We start from the raw sequence: 20209 nt of genomic DNA, 5'->3' as shown, positions 1-20209 counted from the left end.
CATAGAATTTTCCCGTATTTCACGGAGAATCCAATAGAGAAATTATTATGGTCAAATTTGTAATGCAGGTACATAAATTGCTTGAACAAAAGTTTTCTATTATTCCGACAGGAGAATCTAACAGAGACAGTACTGTGGTCACAAATTGTATCCCAAGTACATAAACTACTTGAATCGAAGTTTTCCATTATTTCGGGAAATCTAACAGAAAGACATGGTTCAACTGGTCTCGAACCATGAGACAATCTGGGCTAGTGAAGCACCAGCCCATAATCCTTCCACTGTTGAGAGTGGGAGGTTTTCGGTGCTCTTTGAAACCAGCCTCACAACTTGGAACGGGCGAGCCAGCAAATTGCAACAGAAAGTCCTGCCGAATGGGTCGAACCGAACCGATGTCCCACCACCTTGGTGCCCCCATTTGGGTTACAAGCTAGCATGCCTTAGCTCAGCAAACAGTGAACATGTAACTAGGTATACAAAGCGCTGTATATATTTTGCGGTGGTCGATGGGGGACAAGTTTAGCTGAGATTAAGCATAAAACCATCAATTTTAATTCAAAGATGTAGCTCCCACGAAACCGCATATTAGCGGAACAATAAAACTAGGTAAAATTATAACTACTTACGAGGAAGAATCCGGTTCCAAGAGATGGAAAATCTGTGAGAATCAACTCCAAGGTCCTTGAGAGCCTTCACTTCTTCCTACAGTTACAAATATTTGGTTATATATTTAGGCCAAAGACGAGAGAAACTTAATTATTGCTAGCTCGATATGCACCTTGTACAGCTTGTATGAATTGATGGCTGTAAACATGTTCGTGTGGTCTGCAATCCGTTCTGAATCTAAACAAAAAATCATAAACAAAACACTTGGTCCCAAACAGCTGATATATAAACCTGGGAATTTCTCGACGCAGCAGTCCCAAACACTTGGTCATCTTTCTGCTTCTTTTGCAGATCCTTATTTGTGCAGGAGCAGTAGTGACTCCGAACACGAAATCACTAGGAAAGTTGGACCTCTTGACATTGAGTTCTTGAGGGTTTGATGCATTTTGCGCAGAAACTGCAACGATTGATCAAAACATCCACTTAAACTTAGTCACTTTTTTTTCTTGCACTTAAAGTAATGACTGTCAATTTTTTCAACCCTAAATTTTCATGTTTCAGTTGCCTAGTACAGGCTTTTTCGGAAAATAATAAAAAACAAACTGAAGACGTGTTTTTGCTATTGAAAATTTAATCCCCCTTCCCATGCACCCAATTATTTACAGCAGGAATAAGGGAAAATAGGACAATATAAGAAACTCCTGCCTCCTTGCGATGGGAGATACAATTGCTTCACTTGCATGTTTCATTGAGTGTAAGAAACCCTTAAACTCTCTTTTCTATTTTTTTAATTATTATTATTAAGGAGATGGGAAAGTTCGAAACTATTCTAACAATTTACGGCATTGGAGAGTTTCGAACGCATGATTGAAAACCAAACACCCTATCCACTAGGATATTGGACCATCAAAGAAGTTGATGTAAGATTGTTTTTCTTGCAATATAACAAGTATATTACAAACCTATGCGAGTATTAAAAGTACAGGGCATTCCCACAGAAATACCAAGCCTATAAAACTGAACATTCAAGGAAAATATAGTACATATTTTACCACTCTTTCTTTACAGTTTTCTGCAATTGTGTGCAAGAAAGAAGAGCTTGACAACCATCTGGAGTTTATATCGAAACTTGAGTACATCAAGCCTCGCCCTTTAGGAACTTAGGGAGCCACTTAGCAGACTCTTTAGGAATGCGCTTGAGATTATCTTTGTAGTCGACGTAGTAAAGCCCGAATCTTGGGATATAGCCTTCTCCCCATTCAAAATTATCAGATAAAGTGTAGTGGAAATATCCTTTGACATTCACACCACTCCTTCGAAAACAAAGACAGAAACAACATAAGTAAATGAATGTATACATCCTCAAACTTGTAAACATAGATTGCAGTGACTTACTCTATTGCCTTCTTGATCCGGTACAAATGGCGAAGAATGGATTGAATTCTATGTGGATCCTTAAGTGCGTCACTAAGTCTTAGTTTATCGTCCTTTGCCTCGGTTATTCCATTTTCAGAAATGTAGATTTTAGGGTCCTGGTACTTCTTCTTCATAAACTTTAGAAGTTGTTCCAGGCCTTGTGGGTAACTGTAGACGAACCGACTTCCTCCAGCCTACACGGATGAAAGAATTTAGTTTTGCTATATATAGAAAGATGGAAACTACATAGTACAAAATTATACATGCGTATCATCCTTGCGCATGGGTCAATGCTCTTTTGTATACCTGAGGACCAATTTGGGTTCCATTTTCATCTACAACAATCACAACATGAAAAAACCGTGTGAGTCCTATCAATTTAACCGTCAATGGCATAATAACACACGTGTGCACACACAAAAGAAGTAACATTGAGATATTATGAAATTTACTTGTGATCAACGCCAAAGCTAAAATATCGTCGCTATAAGAGATTGGTCCTTGTGGTTTTGCTGGGACGTTTCTACCATATCTTGTGGAGTAATAGTTGATGCCGACAAAACCTAAGGATCCATTGATCATCTTCTCCTCCTCCTTAGTGAAATGTGGTAGCCTGTCCTTGACCAAACGTCTCATACTCTCTGGATATGATCCATATACTAATGGTTCCATAAACCTAAACAAGAACATCATATTGTTTTTAGGAAAATTTACAACTAGAAGACTTCTTATACCAATCGAGCAACTAAATTTAGGACCAATGTAGATATATCTACTAACCATCCAAGTTCAAAGTCTAATATTCTTTCTGCTGCAGCTTTGTCTTCTGCCGAATTCGAATAAGGCATGACATATTGTCCTACAAGACTAATTCCAATTTGTCCGCCTTGTTTATCCTAAAAACCAATATTAACCAAGAAAAAACATTTATCTCATTAATTTGAGATACGCAAAAGACAAGGTTTCATTCATTTCAACAGATTCAGTGTGAACATTTCACCTGAAATTTCTTCCGGTAAAGCTCAACGACTGAAGCATGGGCAAGGAGAAGGTGGTGTGCCACAATGTAAGGTTCCGTGGCTGAATTACCACCATTTGTGCATGGAAATACAGTTTGAACAGAACACCTGCCCGGCGGACCAACGCCTTTGTCGTACCCCATTTTCGCCATGATCCACGGCTCGTTGATTGTAAACCAATTTTTCACCCTATCTCCAAAAAGTTTAAAACAAAGTTCACTGTAATCCTTGAAATCTTTCCTGCAAAACGTGACGAAGAAAATATCAGAATTTATGTCAATGACTAAATTGTATATTATCCTAAACTAAGAGAAATGAAATGGATGTAATTTAGAAGGTGCTTACACGAAGGAGTGATTGAGGATGCCGCCATACTTGTCTGTCAAAGCTTGTGGTGGATCAAAGTGCATTATGGTCACAAATGGTGTGATGTCTACATAAAAGTGAAATATTAGAACAACTTTGATGTGATAGTTAACCCCGTCAAGTGATGTTAGAGTCGAACTTCATGAGATTACAGAAATCTATGGGATCATTCTGGTATACAAGTTCAACAAAGCTTGGGTGAAACTAAGTGGAGGTCCAAATCGACTGAAGTGGAGTTTTTTTCATTTGACGATATTGATATAAAAGGATCTTATGTATAATATATAACAAGATTAATTAATGTCGTAATATAAAGGATTTCCTTGAACAGAGATTCTTACCATTCTTGATTAGTTCGTTGATGAAGTTGTTGTAGTGATCGATACCCTCTTGGTTTACTCCACCACTCAAGGTTCCCTCTACACATTGAGAATTTCAAACATACATAGGGCAAGAGTTTAGTAGAGATTAATCATAAAACCCCTCAATTTTAATTTACAGATTAGCGGAACCACTGATTAGCGGAGGAAAAAAAAAAGGAACTCGGTAAAATTGATTACTAGGAAGAATCCTGGTCCAAGAGATGGAAAATCTGTGAGAATCAACTCCAAGGTCCTTGAGATTCTTCACTTCTTCCTACAATTACAAATATTTGGTTAAATATTTATGCCAAAGACTAGAGAAACTTGGTTTTCGCTAGCTCAATATGCACCTTGTATCGCTTGTATGAATCAATGGCTGTAAACATGTTCGTGTGGTCTGCAATCCGTCCTGATTGCAAACAAAAATAATCATAAGCAAAACAGAAAGAGCATATTAAACTAAGAAAAGAAATGCATGCATTATAATATGATCTTATAGCAGCTGATAGATATAATGTGTGTGTGTATATATAAACCTGGGAATTTCTCAATGTAGTAGTCCCAAACACTTGGTCCTCTTCCTGCTTCTTTTGCAGATCCTTCCATTTGTGCAGCAGCAGTGGTGACTCCGAACACGAAATCACTAGGGAAGTCGGACCTCTTCACTTTTAGTTCTTCGGGGTTTGATGCATTTCGCAATGGCTGAAACTCGCTCTCAGCATTCACATCAGCTGCATCAACATATGCATTAAATTTAGTTACCTTTTTCATGTTTGAGTTGCCTAATGCATGCAGCTTGAAAATAACCACAAAAATAAAAAATAAAAATAAAAATAAAAAAAATAAAAAAAAAACCGAAGGCTTGTTTTCTCGATAGGAAAATCCGTGCTTCAACATATTTTTATATGAAGAACTGTTCCACACTTGTATTTTTGTCTTAGTTGTTGATGCAATATGGTGAGCAAACAAAGCAAAAAATAATTATCAAGAACAATTTTAAGATTTCAGATGTTGATCTAAGTTAATTTTATAATTACAAACTACAAACCTTGTGACAAAGAGGCAATAATAAAAGCAATAGCACACATCCCTTGTACAATCCTTAACCATGATGGTAAGAACTCCATGACCTCCAAACAAAAACCCTAGTCTTAATCCTTAATCACTCTTTATCATCAGATTAATTAAACTTAACCCATCCTTCACAAGAATATATAGGACCTCTTCTTGTATAGCCATGAACAAGAAACAATTTAACAAGAATTAAACAATATTTTCTTTATTATTTTTTGGCCAACAATCGGAAACAATTAACAAACTGAGAAAATGATAACCTTGTCTAGATAGTAAGCGCAGGTTATATTAGGAGTTTGGTATTTAGGGTGCTAGACTTCTAGTACATATTAATTCCAACTGATGTTCGTGTGGTCTGCAATCCGTCCTTAATTTTATGGTTAATCTGTTATTACGTTGATGTTCTCGAATTTGGAGGATAAGATTTTTGGCTTCTAAGCAAAAGTAGCTAAAACAGTTTTTGCAGTACTAATAATCCAACGCTTGAATTATGATCTTAATTTTCAGTTTTACATTTTATGTTTCATTGTTAACCAACCCAATTGGACGAATAAAATTGCGCTATGATTTGTATCTTCATTAATTTTGGTATTCTTTCGATCAAAGATTTTTTACAAAAATAAATTAGTATAACAGCTGAAGAATGATGAAAAACATTATTTATAATTTCTGGTTTCTTAAACCAGTCCTAGGAGTGGACGCGGATCAATTTGATTCTGCTTGACACCAAATATATAACCGAACCAACTAAGATCAACGGTTTGATTTTGACTAATACCACCATTAAAAGCTAACCAAACCAAACCATTGTTAATAAGTTCAGTTCAATTGCTAAAAAACATTAACATTTTTAGAGTGTTAATATTCTAAACATTCACACTTCACGCATAATAATTCATTAAGTTTTTCAAAACTCAAAATATATCAAGTCGAATAGAGTTACGTTTCAATTTAATAAAATCTCATGCTAGTCAACGATTTCTTAATTACAATATCACATAAATATAAAATACATATAAATCTCCTCAATATTGTTTGTCATTACAGCATATAATATTTATATAGCTCTCTAAATAACCTATAATAAGTTGACATGTGTAAAATAAATAAATTAATAATTAAAAGATACATGATTGGTTTTAAAAGTTTCAAACTTGAGCCAAACAAAAGGTAAATTGTTTCAGTTTAATTTTGAAATTGTTTGACTTTTTTCGTTGTCAAAACCAAACCAAACCGACCAATATAATTGAGTTCAGTTGATTTGATGCCCGCGATTCAGTACTAGGGAAAAACACGTCTTGCATGTGCTGAGAGTTTAAAGAAGTTTTTTACTTTTCTTTTTGGAAGAGAAAGTTTTGAGTTTTGAACCTCATGATACATCATATCTAGGAATTCAGCATCCAAGAAAGGTGGGTCTGGCATCCCAAAAGTCAGCAAAGGTTTCTATCAAATGGGATTTGGGTATTTTGCACTCCTCTCCGTCTGTTTTTCCGTTTTGTTTTGTCATCAGAAAGTAGTGCATGGTAACTGTTTTGTAGTGTCATAAGCAATTTATTATTTTTAGTAGGAAAGAGGAATAAAAAATGATTCTTCAATTCAATTATTCAATCAATTGATAAGAGGATGGACAAACCAAAGAATTAAGGTTGTTTTGCTTGCTATATGACAAGTATATTACAAATCTATGAGAGTCTTATCAGACAGCATTAAAAAGTACATGGCATTCTCACAAAAACAAGCCTATGAAATTGAACATTCAATGCATATATAGTACATATTCTACCACTCTTTCTTTACAGTTTTCTCTTACTCAACACATATACGGAATTGTGTGCATGGAAGTAGATGAGCTAGATCAACCATCTGGATTTTATACCGAAACTTGAGTACGTCAAGCCTTGCCTTAGGAACTTAGTAGAAGAGTCTTTAGGAATGCGTTTGAGATTGTCTTTGCAGTCGACAAAGTGAAGCCCGAATATTGGGATATAGCCTTCTCGTCATTCAAAATTATCGGATGAAGTGTAGATGAAAATGTGGTGTGTTAGGCAGTTCGTGCATAGAAATACAAAAAAAAAAGGTGACGAAATAAAAAAGAAAGTGAAAAAGGTGATGGTTCAACTGGTTTCAACCCAGGAGACAATCTGGGCTAGCAGTGCACTGACACGTTATCCTTCCACTGTTGAGAGCGGGAGGTTTTCGCTGCTCTGTGAAACCAGCCTCACGCACTGCCCTCCGCTCTAAAGACGACGCGGCCCAAGCTTAAGCCCGAACCACAGGGCCCAACTCTCTACTTGGAACGGGCGAACCAGCAAATTGCAACAGCAAGTCCTGCCAAATGAGTCGAACCGATGTCCCACCACCTTGGTGCCCCCACTTGGGTTACAAGCTCGGGTGACTGAGCTCGGCGAACAGTGCACAAGTAACCTCGTATATAAAGCACTGTGTCTATATTGCGTGGTCGATGTGGTACAAATTAGTACAAATGTAAACAAAATTCAACTGAAATTCTCATTGGGTTTCAAAGAAACCTACGGAATTCTGGATATACAGATTCAACAAACTTATCTATAATAATATAACAAGATAATGTCGTAGTGTAATGGATTTTTTTGAACAGATTTTTTACCATTTTTTATTAGTTCGTCGATGAAGTTGTTGTAGTGATCGATGCCCTGTTAGTTTCCTCCATCATTCAAGGTTCTGTCTAAACATTGTAAATTTCGAACAGGTCAAAAATTTTAGTAGAGATTAAACGTAAACATGCAGCTTCCATGAAACTGCTTATTAGCAGACAATAAATCTAGGTAAAATTATGGTTACTTATTAGGAGAATCCGGGTCAAGAGAGGGAAAATCTGTGAGAATCAACTCCCATCTTCTTGGAGCCTTCACCTCATCCTATAGTTACAAATATTTTTGGTTAAATCTTATGCCGAAGATGAGAGAAACTTAATTATCACCTTGTATCGCTTTGTATGAATTGATGGCTGTAAACATGTTCTTGTCTGCAATCCGGTCTGCAATCCGTTCTAAATGTAAACAAAACAATAATAAACAAAATAGAATGAGCATATGAAACTGTTGAAACTTTTTAGATCAACGGGCCGGGGGAAGGCCCACACTAACGATACCGATATTGTCCCCAACTTTACCATATGCCCGTTTAGTTAGGTGTGAAGTTTTACCACAAAATGTCTCAGTATTAGTTAGAGTAAGGTAATCATATTTAAAGCCACCATTATTAACTTTCCCCACTGATGTGGGACTGCCAACAAAAACTAAGAAAAGAAAAGCGAGATAAAGAAAGCAGCTAGCCCTATGAAACGGATCGAACAGGTTGCTTATTTACTTTTAGTAAGACGACTTTGGTAAGCAAAATTCAATTATATGTTATTAGCTCTACTAGGCCCAAGTTTCTCATTCCGTGCATGCATTATAATATGTCTTAACAGCTCGTATATATTTAAACCTGGGAATTTTTAAGCGTAGTAGTCCCAAACACTTGGTCCTCTTCCTGCTTCTTTTGCAGATCTCTCTGTAAGTTCTATATGAGAGCAAACACTTGATGATTTGATCAAAGATATTCGAAATGATAAGAGATTAGGATTGACATTTGTGGTAGACTTATCAGAAGTTGTATTTATTAAAGTTTCAAGTCAGATACATTCTCGATAGAATTAGAATTCTTCTAGCTGATATAATGCATAAGTGTTTCACGGTGATAACAATAAGGATCACTTAATGGGAGGTATTGAAATCCATTGTATACAGTATAAAACTGAGGTCCCTACTATCTCACTAAATACACAAGTTTACAAAAAACTCAAGCCCCATTGAGCGAGCCTTACTTTTAGTTGTGTAGAGCTGCAGAAGAACTTCAGTTCTTAGACCTAGTTTTTTGAGATTATGTCTTCCACATGTAAGTGGTTAAGTTGATAATTGTGAATAAGTTTTTCCGTTCCACAATTAACTTACACCTTCCATTTGTGCAGCAGCAGTAGTGACTCCGAACACGAACTCACTAGAAAGGTCGGACCTCTTGACATCAAGTTCTTTAGGTTTGATGCATTTTCCGCAGAAACTGCAACGGTTGATCAACACATCCACTGAAGTTTAGTCCCTTTTTTCTTGCACTTAAAGTAATGACTATGTCAATTTTTTCAACCCTAAATTTTCATGTTTCAGTTGCCTAGTACAGGATTTTTTAAAAGTAATGAAAAACATACTGAATATTTGTTTTCGCGATGGAAAATTTGTGCTTCAACATACATTTACGAATAATTGTTTGAAGACAAAAACACTGGATGTACAAGAATATATCAGATTAATCCTAAACAAAAACCCTAATTTTAATCCTTAATGTTGGAAAATTTAATAATGTTATTATTATATTAAATTTATTAATTGAATGGAAATTAGAAATGGAGCTTTTTGGTAGAAAGATATGTCTACTTAAATGAAGTGTTGCAACTTTTGACTCTTCATGAATAGTCACATGCTTTCCAAAGAGGTATCTCACATTTTATAAATAGGGAAGCCCCTTATAATTACTGATATAGCAATTAGAACTTTTCATTGTTTACATAATCATACATAGAGTGCACTAAATATTAGAGAGTCTCATTGAGTCCATATGAGAGAGTTTTCAACACAATCGTGGTTCATGGAGCCTTGTGATTTGGAGTGCTACTATTATAAGGATGTGGTCGTTGTATCTTGGGAGACATGCACCGAATAATCATGAGCACCGTAGTGGGGCGTAAATTTGTCTTAAGGACAAAGTGTCCAACACTTGCCTCGATTGTATTTTCTAGGTTTTTCTAATCCATTATATCATGTTTATTTAACATTGGTTACTCATATGCTTGCATTATTGTGATATATAATTGCATGAATTATTTTTTGATTTTCTATGTGATTTATTATAGCAATTAGACCCAATTTCTCTAACACTTAGTCACTCTTTTTTATCAGATTAATTAAACTTAACCCACCTTACACAACATATAGGACCTCTTCTTGTTTAGCCATGGACAAAAAACCAACTAATTAAACAAGAATTAAACAGTATTTTTTAATTTCTTGGTTAACAACAAAAAACAATTAAGAAACTGATAAAATGGTAACTTTTCTAGGATATTAGATCACATGCGTGCTTAATTTCATGGTTAATCTGTTATTCTGTTGATGTTCTCAAATCTCGAGGACAAGATTTTCAGCTTCAAAATTAATCTAACTAAAAGTAGTTAAAGCAGTTTTTGCAATACTAATCCAACGTTTAAAGTAGTCTTAAATCAACACTACAACCTTGCAACAAAAACAAAAGCATATGGTTCAATATTGGATAGAGTATTGGGTCTCCACCCATGCGTCCCGAGTTTGAAACTCTTTTTTTACACCACAACGAAATTAATTATTTTTTTATATTTATTTTATAAGCAACGATAATTTGTTTGACAAGTTTTAATTATATATCAAAAGAAAATGCTTGTTTGGAATGATTGTGATTGTATTCTTATCATAACAGTCATTGTACAACCCTAACTAAATAGGAAGAAAACTAATTGCACAAGATTACGTTATACGGTTTTACTATTACGTATCAGTTAGAAATCCTATACAAAGTCGTGCATAATGCATTTTTTGAATCACAACGTGTTACTCGTGATTTGCATATTTTAAATGTATTTATTAATGTCAATGGAAATGAATAATAAATACATTTAATAAAAGCGATTTTTTAACTAATTAAAGCAACTAAATCCATATTAATAAAAGCGGTCTTTCAATTTCCATCTACATTTTATTAAATTTACATTAAGATTAGAAAAATAATATTTAATAAACAATTGATTGCTAGCCCATTGTGATGTTAAGCCCACTCCCTTCCCCTTAGTATAGATAACATCGTTTGTTAAAAAAAAAAAAAAATTATGTGATAATTAATTTAATCACATTATTATGACCGTGCAAGAGACTTTTTTTTTATAATTGGCACTACGCATCTCTTAAGTGTTTAAAATTTGAGAAATAATATTTACTAAACAACTATTTTTTGAATCACAACGCACTAAGCGCGACTTAGATATTTTAAATGTATTTATATGCGTGAATTGCTTCAATATTTTTTTATTTCGTTATTTTCTTTTTAAGAATGCGCTTGAGATTGTCTTTGCAGTTGACATAGTAAAGCCCGAATCTTGGGATATAGCCTTCTCGCCATTCAAAATTATCAGATAAAGTGTTGAGGAAATATCCTTTGACATTCACACCACTCCTTCGAAAACAAAGACAGAAACAACATATGTAAATGGATACTACATGCATCCTCAAACTTGTAAACATGCATCCTCAAACTTGTTAAAAGAATTTAGTTTTGCTATATACAGAAAGATGGAAACTACATAGTACAAAATTATACGTGCGCGTCATCCTTGCGCTTGGGTCAATGCTTAATTTATAAATATTTCAAAATTCACAAGTCGGAAGTTTTGTGTACCTGAGTACCAATTTGGGTTCCATTTGCATCTTCAACAATCACAACATAAGGAAACCATGTAAGGCTTAAACATTCCCATAAATTTATCTTTCGTTGACACAAAAACATGCTTGCGGACACACAAGACGTAACGGTGAGATATTACAAAGCTTAAGGATCGTTGCTATAGAAGATTGGTTTTCGTGGATTTGTTACCATATATTGTGCTGTAATAGATGACGCCGATGAAATCAAAGGATCCCTTGATCATCTTCCTCTCTTCCTCAGTGAAGTGTGGTCGCCTGTCCTTGACCAAATTTCTCGTACTCATTCGATACTCTCCATATACTAACGGCTCCATGAACCTAAACAAGAAATTAAATACCAATTTTTAGGAAATTAAAATTTTCGAGGGATTCGTGTTAATGTTGATATGTTTATATATATATATATATATATATACACACACACACACTTATGTACTAACCATCCAAGTCCAAAGTCTAATATTCTTTTTTATGCATCTTTGTCTTCTGTCGAATTCGAAAAAGGCTCACAATTGAAGCGTGAGCAAGGAAAATGTGGGGTGTTCAGCAGTTTGTGCATAGAAATACAAAAAAAAAATAATAATAATAATAAGGTGACGAAATACAAGAAGAATAACCATGCAGAAAACAAGTCTCCATTTCAGTTCAAAAATTCGGTGTTAGTTTTTCACTTGAAATTTCTCTGTAGAACTTTATCAAATTGAAATTTCTCTATAAAACTTTATTAAACTGAAATTTCTCTCTGTAAAGCTTAACAACTGAAGCATGAGCTAGGAAAATGTGGTGTGTTCAGCAGTTCGTGCATAGAAATACAAAAAAAAAGGTGACAAAATACAAAAAGAATAACCATGCAGAAAACAAGTCTCCATTTCAGTTCAAAAATTCGGTGTTTGTTTTTCACTTGAAATTTCTCTGTAGAACTTTATCAAACTGAAATTTCTCTATAAAACTTTATCAAACTGAAATTTCTCTCTGTAAAGCTTAACAACTGAAGCATGAGTGAGAAAAATGTGGTGTGTTCAGTAGTTCGTGCATAGAAATACTAAAAAAAAAAAGTGACGAAATACAAAAAGAATAACCATGCAGAAAACAAGTGTCCATTTCAGTTCAAAAATTCGGTGTTCGTTTTTCACTTGAAATATATCTATAGAACTTTATCAAACTGAAATTTCTTAAAACTTTATTAAACTGAAATTTCTCTTTGTAAAGCTTAACAACTGAAGCATGAGCGAGGAAAATGCGGTGTGTTCAGCAGTTCGTGCATAGAAATACAAAAAAAAAAAAGGTGACGAAATATATAAAAAATGTGAAAAAGGTGGTAGTTCAACTAGCTATACAAAAAGAATAATCATGCAGAAAACAAGAATCCATTTTAGTTCAAAAATTCGGTGACGGTTTTTGACCTAAAATTTCTCTATAAAACTTTATTAAACTGAAATTTCTCTCTGTAAAGCTTAACAACTAAAGCATGAGCGAAAAAAATGTGGTGTGTTCAGCAATTCGTACAAAAGAAAAAAAAAAACCTGACAAAATACAAAAAGGATGTAGAAGGTGATGGTTCAACTGATTTCAACCCATGAGACAATTGCCAAAAAAATGTGATATGTTCAGCAATTCGTACAAAAGAAAAAAAAAAAAAACCTGACAAAATACAAAAAGGATGTAGAAGGTGATGGTTCAACTGATTTCAACCCATGAGACAATTGCCAAAAAAATGTGATATGTTCAGCAATTCGTACAAAAAAAAAAAAAAAAAAACCTGACAAAATACAAAAAGGATGTAGAAGGTGATGGTTCAACTGATTTCAACCCATGAGACAATCTGGGCTAGCTGTGCACCGACACGTCATCCCTCCACTGTTGAGAGCGGGAGATTTTCGCTGCTCTGTGAAACCAGCCTCACGCATTGCCCTCCGCTCTAAGGACCACATGGCCCAAGCTTAAGCCCGAACCACGGGGCCCAACTCTCAACTTGGAACGGGCGAGCCAGCAAATTGCAACAGCAGGACCTGTCAAATGAGTCGAACCGGTGTCCCACCACCTTGGTGCCCCCACTTGGGTTACAAGCTAGAGTGACTTAGCTCGGCGAACAGTGCACAAGTGACTTCGTATATAAAGCACTGTTTTTATATTGCCGTGGTCGATGTGGTACAAATTAGTACAAATGCAAACAAAATTCAACTGAAATTCTCATTAGAAACCTACGGAATTCTGGATATACAGATTCAACAAACTTATCTATAATAATATAATAAGATAATGTCGTAGTGTAATGAATTTTTTTGAACAGATTGTTTACCATTTTTTATTAGTTCGTCGATGAAGTTGTTGTAGTGATCGATGTCCTATTAATTTACTCCACCACTCAAGATTCCGTCTAAACATTGTAAATTTCGAACAGAGCAAAAATTTTAGCAGATATTAAACATAAACATGCAGCTTCCATGAAACTGCTTATTAGCAGACAATAAATCTAGGTAAAATTATGATTACTTATTAGAAGAATCTGGGTCAAGAGAGGGGAAATTTGTGAGAATCAACTCCAAGCTCCTTAGAGCCTTCACCTCATCCTATAATTAGAAATATTTTTGGTCAAATCCTATGCCGAAGACGAGAGAAACTTAATTATCACCTTGTATCACTTTGTATGAATCGATGGCTGTAAACATGTTCGTGTGGTCTGCAATCCGTTCTAAATGTAAACAAAACAGAATGAGCATATGAAACTGTTGAAATTTTTTAGATTGATGGGCCAGGGGAGCCTCAAACCAACGACATCGATACTGTCCCCAACTTTACCACCTGTCCAATTCGTCAAGTGTAGAGTTGTAGCATAAAATGTCCCCAACTTTACCACCTGTCCAATGTGTCAAGTGTAGAGTTTTACCATAAAATGTCGCGGTATTAATTAGAGTAGGATAATCATATTTAGAGTCACCATTGTTGACTTTCCTCGCGGTATTAATTAGGTATTAATTAGAGTAGGATAATCATATTTAAAGTCACCTAGTTTTCTGAGACTATGTCTTCCACATGTAAATGGTTAAGTTGATAACTGTGAATAAGTTTTTATGTTCCACAATTAACTTACACCTTCCATTTGTGCAGCAGCAGTAGTGACTCCGAACACGAACTCACTAGAAAGGTCGGACCTCTTGACATCAAGTTCTTTAGGTTTGATGCATTTTCCGCAGAAACTGCAACGGTTGATCAACACATCCACTGAAGTTTAGTCCCTTTTTTTCTTGCACTTTAAGTAATGACCATGTCAATTTTTTAAACCCTAAATTTTCATGTTTCAGTGGCCTAGTACAGGATTTTTTAAAAGTAATGAAAAACATCCTGAAGATTTGTTTTCGCGATGGAAAATTTGTGCTTTCAACATATATTTACTAAGAATTATTTGAAGACAAAAAACATAGGATGTGCAAGAATATATCAGATTAATCCTATACAAAAACCCTAATTTTAATCCTTAATCACTCTTTTTTATCAGATTAATTAAACTTAACCCATCTTACACAAGAACATATAGGACCTCTTCTTGTTTAGCCATGGACAAAGAACCAACTAATTGAACAAGAATTAAACAGTATTATTTATTTATTTATTTCTTGGTTAACAACAAAAAACAATTAACAAACTGATAAAATGGTAACTATTCTAGGATATTAGATCGCATGCGTGCTTAATTTCATGGTTAATATGTTATTATGTTGATGTTCTGAAATCTCGGGGACAGCTTCGTACATTAATCTAACTAAAAGTAGTTAAAGCAGTTTTTACAGAACTAATCCAACATTTAAAGTGTTCTTAAATCAACACTAAAACCTTGCAACAAAAACAAAAGCATATGGTACAATATTGGATAGAGTGTTGGGTTTCCACCCATGCGTCCAGAATTCGAAACTCCCATCATACGGCACAACTAAATTATATTTATTTTATAAGAAATGATAATTTATTCGACAAGTTTTAATTATACATCAAAAGAAAATTTTAGAATGATTGTGATTGTAGGAAGCCTTTAAAGGAAGGAATCACTATTTTTTTAATAAAAATAGGGAACTGTCTATTTTTCAAGTTGCACTTGCACCTCATACATCATCCTTGCAAAATATTAGCCAAATTAGAAATATTTAAGACATCTAATTGGGTTCAAAAAATTTAATGAATATTTTGTTATATAAGAAACAATGAAAATTTATCTTGATAATTAAATAGGCAAATGATTTTGGATTGAATTTTCACAAGGGTGATTTATGAATCAAGACTTACAACTAGACAATTCGTATCGTTGAAGTTCGATGTACAATGGGCCCCACATCTAGTCCCAATTTTTTAGAAAAAATGGGAATCCCTTTGCATAAAGGGCCTATGTAATTGTATTCTTATCCTAGCAGTCATTGTTCAACTCTAACTAAATAGGAAGAAAACTAATTGCACGAGATTACATTATACGGTTTTACTATTACATATCGGTTAGAAATACTATACAAAGTCAACCATTTCAAGATAATATAAATCTAGAAGAAAACTAATCATATTGCAATATTGAAGAGAAACCCACCCAAGCCTATATAACCCACAATAACAAAGTTCTAATGTAACCAATAGTTGTAAACCCTTAAATACCGCCACCAATTGAAGTTGCCCATTTATAAGTCTCATGGTATCTCGCTATAAAGAACTTCAAAACGATTAATGCATTTGTAATTTTCGTCGTGATTGTGATTTGGCTTTGTACTACAATCGTGACACTTTCTTCTAAGTTACCTGTTAAATTCAACAAAAAATCTAAAAATATTCATCTATTGTCTTTTAGTTGCCTACAATATTTTACATGACAAAATAAAAGGTTGAAGATGTGCATTTAGCAAATTAATCATATGGTTTGAAATTGGACATGATACCACTGTTTATCTCACCTTTGAATAAAATCCGTCGTTTTAATCTGCAAAGACACAAAATTTTCATTTCCTCGATAAAATAGTTGTGATTGTTTGGTAAGTAGGTGCTTTTCATGACAAAAGTGTTTGAGAAAAGTGTGCCAAGGTTCTCAATAGATAAAAAGTTGGCTTATTTTTAGTTACATCTTTTAAAACTTGATTTTAATTTCACTTTACTCTTTGTAACTTAAAAGTCGTCACTTTATTTTCTAAAACTCAATGTTTCCTTCATTTTGCCTCTTAGAACTCGATTTTGATTTCATTTTGCTCCTTGAAACTCGAAAGTCATCTCTATAAAACTTAAAATTTGCTCTACATTGCCTTAGATCTGTTAATTTCTCATGTGGGTTTGATTTGAATGCAGCAGGCTAATTTATTTTGTTTTCATCTCTTCAATTTCTTTTAAACTTAATATTCTTTTATTGTTGAATATCAACGTGTAACAGAGATTTATAATCAAATTTATATCAATGTGGCATGGTATTATTGGATGGTGGATCCCACATATTTGAGAAGACGACCTATAAGTTTCAAGAACAACACTGAGTCAATAAGTCAAAATGAAATGAAATTTGAGCTTCAAAAGTGACTTTTAAGTTACAGAAAGCAAAATAAGATCAAATGTAATTTGCGTAGCTAAAAATAAGTATAAAAAGTTCTTGCCTGTTGTCTATCAAATGGGCCGAGCCCCATTTTACAGACGTAATCTTTTTGCAATTGTTTACGCTTTATTAACAAAAAACCATTCACTCATACTTCTTGTTGAACACTGATTCTTCACCTAATAAGAAGAAAAAATACAGAAGTTGATTGGTTTGCTTGCTATACAAACAAAGCTATACTCGTCCGAAGGTTCCATCGGCCTCGGCAATTTGCACGGTTCTTATATACAGTAGAGTCAGAATTCACAGCTGAGATTCTACAACAGGGAGGAGTGCAGATGTAACGAAGCCAACAGCCCCTTCCAAGTCTCCCCGGGTGCACTACTCACTTGAAAGTCGAGAAGCTTATCCCGTTTCTTGTAGTAATCTTCCAATGGCTTACTCTGAGTACACAGAAAACAGGAAATGTTAACAAAACGTCATCTCCGTTTCTACTTTTTAAATAATCATGTACGCAAAGTATTATGGCAGTGATACGATACTAATCTAAAAACATATTTCCCCGGCATTATATTAAAGCTCGTCATTTTCTGTCACTTTAAAGACCACTCTAAAATGAATGAAACAAGAACTTGGAAACAATGCACAAAAAATAAGAGGCATGGCAAGTCATCAACGAAAGAAGGAAAACTTGGAACCCGCTTTTTCCTTAGAAAAAATAGATGTGGCGTAGTATAGAGTTACGGGCAGGGGGACTGAACAACAAAGAACCCTGCAACACATAATGTAACTTCCGGTAGCTCACCAAGAGGAACCAGCAAAATAAATAACGTATCTTAAAAAAAATTCTGAGTTTTGACTTCAAGAATTTCTCAGCGTCGGAAATTGGTGATCCTTCGCAGTCCTAAATCTCTACCGGGACAGAAAATATTTACGACTGGTATACTAGCCGAGGAGAACTGAGACTTGAGGACTACCTGCTCAGCAAAGATTCGAAGTTTCTCCCTCCAGGCACCCTCTGCATAAGCAGTGGAGGATTTCAAAATTCGTACCAAGGTAGCAGTTGTTCAAATCAAATCATGACATTCAAGGCAACAAAATTAGATACTACCTCTTTCGTGTTCCGCCAAGCAATGCTCTGTGCATTTGAAATTCACAACTAGATCAATCTCAATGAGTTCGGAAAGAATTTCCTGACAACAAAGATCAGAAGTCCAAACGTTATGCAGAATTAACACCATAAAAGGCCTTAGATTTGATGATCACACTTGTCTTCCTAATAATTTAACAAATCTATACAACGTCATTCATATGAAAACTAAATCTTCCGTAGCGAAATACTTACGGCTTGAATCCGGGAACGAGGAAGTCCATCCAGTATAAATCCACTTTCTCCTCTGCAATACCCATCTTCCAATCTCTTCGATAACAACCCGAATATGATTTCTTCCGGAACAAGCTCCCCTCGATTCACAGCATTCGCAATCTAATTCACACATTTCACAATTCAAAACAATCAATTAAACAGAAAACAAAAGCAGATTACATTACATATTAAATCCAAAGAATTCCAATTTTCAGAAATTAAATGAAAAAAAAATGAAATTAAAGAAGCTATTTTTCATAGTAGAAAGCAAAAATTGAGAGAGTGCGAAGAAAGGAGACCTGCTTGTAAAGCGAAGAACGAGGGTTGAGGTCTTGGCGGACGAGGCCGGCCATGGAAATGTGAGGAACTTCTAGAAGCTTCGACAGCCTCTCGGCGTACACGTGTTTCTTGGCGATCGGACTGCCTATGAAGGCCCACTGCACTCCTCGTACAGGAACCGAGCCCTCCGTGCCGGCCACCGGAAGTTGATCGAGGCGCGGCCCGCGGTCGTCTCGGTGGGCATAGTAGTAGTCGTGATCGAAGTGAGGCTGAGCCGCGGCGGCGGTGAAGAATCGGCTAAGAGCGAGTTTCAGAAGCCGGTACAGCGGTGGCGCGGCGGTAAAGCTGGCGGTGGAGGCTAAACGACGCGGTACGATCATGGCAGAGGGAGGGAGAGGTAGTAGGATTGAGACCCTGTAGACTGTGACTGTGAGTGGAGCTGAGCCGCTGAGACCGGGAAAGCGAGTTATGAGAGTTTAGAGCGGGAGCGCAGTAGGCTGCCACGTATGTGGGGCCCACAGCTACGAGGGCGAAGTTCTTAACTTCGTCCAACAGATTAAGAGATACCGTGAGATCGTTCCGCACACGGCCACTGCTATTGAAATTTTAATGGTAATTTTATACCTGTTTGTTAATATTTTTTTTTTTTAAGGATATTGTAAGAATATGCTAAAAAGTATGTTAATATGATGAACAAGTTTACCAAAAGAAGGAAGTTAAATTTGAACGGTTATTTTTTTTAAACTGTTATTAGCATTTTAAAATTTTTATTTTGCGTTTTTTACAATTGTATTTTTCTTTCTGATTATAGAAAGTCTATAGTGCAAAATAAGATTTTTAGAATACCAAGAATAATTTCTTAATTTTTTTAAAAAATAGATGAAATAAGAAATTACACGACCATGTACATTTATAATAGTCACAATGATATTTGATCAATATGTCGCTAATGGTAATTTAGTGTGTAGTCAATATTTGATTAAGTGACTTGAACGTTTGATTTTAATCAATTCAACAATTGAGATTCATAAAACTGTGAGTTATATACTCTTTGTTGTCTGATTTATGCCTTCTAGTGTTCTAAAGTCTCCACGTAGCACTGCCTAGGGCCTAGGTGGCTAACCACCTCCACAATTAATTATTTGGCATTTAAAAAATAACAAAATGACTCTTAGACTTGCCAAAGCGTCCGCCTAGGTCACGACTTTTACTTAAACAAATAATAGATAACTTGTATTTTATTTTTTTCATTAAATTGTATGAGACTTTTTTTTTAGTACATCGATATTTTTATACTAAGGAAGGGAGAGTTTAGCTAGACCACACAATAGGAAGCCTGTGACATCCCGTCCCGGAATTATCGGAAACGTACTTGTGAAATTACCATTTTACCCCTGGGTTGTTTTTGGATGTTTTGTGAGGTGTGGACATGTGTTGGGCCACACACCCACACCATCTCACTTTCCCTCACCCACTGTCTCTTTCTTTCTCTCTCTCTCTCTCTCTCTCCCCCCGAGTCCATTATTCTTCTTCTTCCTCAAACAAACGTACGGACACACACAAACCCACCCTAAAACGTCACAGATCGAGGGATCCAAGACCACCATCGTGCTCGTGAGGCTGAGAGGAGTCCAGTGGTACTATTT

At 35.2% G+C, this 20209-nt stretch overlaps 2 protein-coding genes across 2 annotated transcripts; both read right to left on the bottom strand.

Moving 5' to 3' along the window:
* Positions 1–1744: 1744 nt before the first annotated feature.
* Positions 1745–4907, bottom strand: LOC125479577 (beta-glucosidase 24-like). Its single transcript, XM_048589070.1, has 11 exons — positions 4306–4907; positions 4120–4178; positions 3968–4043; positions 3749–3826; positions 3387–3474; positions 3023–3281; positions 2803–2918; positions 2475–2698; positions 2329–2357; positions 2002–2216; positions 1745–1919 (listed from the first exon to the last, which is right to left on the bottom strand). The coding sequence occupies exons 1-11, from the start codon at positions 4664–4666 to the stop codon at positions 1745–1747; spliced, it is 1680 nt and encodes a 559-aa protein (XP_048445027.1). The 5' UTR covers positions 4667–4907.
* Positions 4908–16928: 12021 nt separating this feature from the next.
* Positions 16929–19117, bottom strand: LOC103938235 (probable adenylate kinase 7, mitochondrial). The gene is made up of 5 exons (XM_009348233.3): positions 18584–19117; positions 18264–18404; positions 18030–18111; positions 17896–17936; positions 16929–17361 (listed from the first exon to the last, which is right to left on the bottom strand). The coding sequence occupies exons 1-5, from the start codon at positions 18941–18943 to the stop codon at positions 17236–17238; spliced, it is 750 nt and encodes a 249-aa protein (XP_009346508.2). The 5' UTR covers positions 18944–19117; the 3' UTR covers positions 16929–17235.
* Positions 19118–20209: the final 1092 nt, after the last annotated feature.

This window comes from the organism of the source record quoted next, unplaced genomic scaffold (assembly GCF_019419815.1).
Source record: "Pyrus x bretschneideri cultivar Hongxiangsu unplaced genomic scaffold, Pyrus_bretschneideri_v1 Contig3, whole genome shotgun sequence".
NCBI classification, from domain to species: Eukaryota; Viridiplantae; Streptophyta; class Magnoliopsida; order Rosales; family Rosaceae; genus Pyrus; species Pyrus x bretschneideri.
This window is presented reverse-complemented; position numbering and strand designations above follow the sequence as displayed.

Coding starts and splice junctions, on each gene's coding strand:
- LOC103938235 (XM_009348233.3), bottom strand. CDS start 18,943: ATGATCGTACCGCGTCGTTTAGCCTCCACCGCCAGCTTTACCGCCGCG. Junction 18,112..18,263: donor CTCGTTCCCGGATTCAAGCC/GTAAGTATTTCG, acceptor CTTTGTTGTCAG/GAAATTCTTTCCGAACTCAT. Junction 17,362..17,895: donor TTCGAATCTTTGCTGAGCAG/GTAGTCCTCAAG, acceptor CTGTGTACTCAG/AGTAAGCCATTGGAAGATTA.
- LOC125479577 (XM_048589070.1), bottom strand. CDS start 4,666: ATGTTGAAGCACGGATTTTCCTATCGAGAAAACAAGCCTTCGGTTTTT. Junction 3,827..3,967: donor TTGGACCAGGATTCTTCCTA/GTAATCAATTTT, acceptor CTCAATGTGTAG/AGGGAACCTTGAGTGGTGGA. Junction 2,919..3,022: donor TTTACCGGAAGAAATTTCAG/GTGAAATGTTCA, acceptor ATTGGTTTTTAG/GATAAACAAGGCGGACAAAT.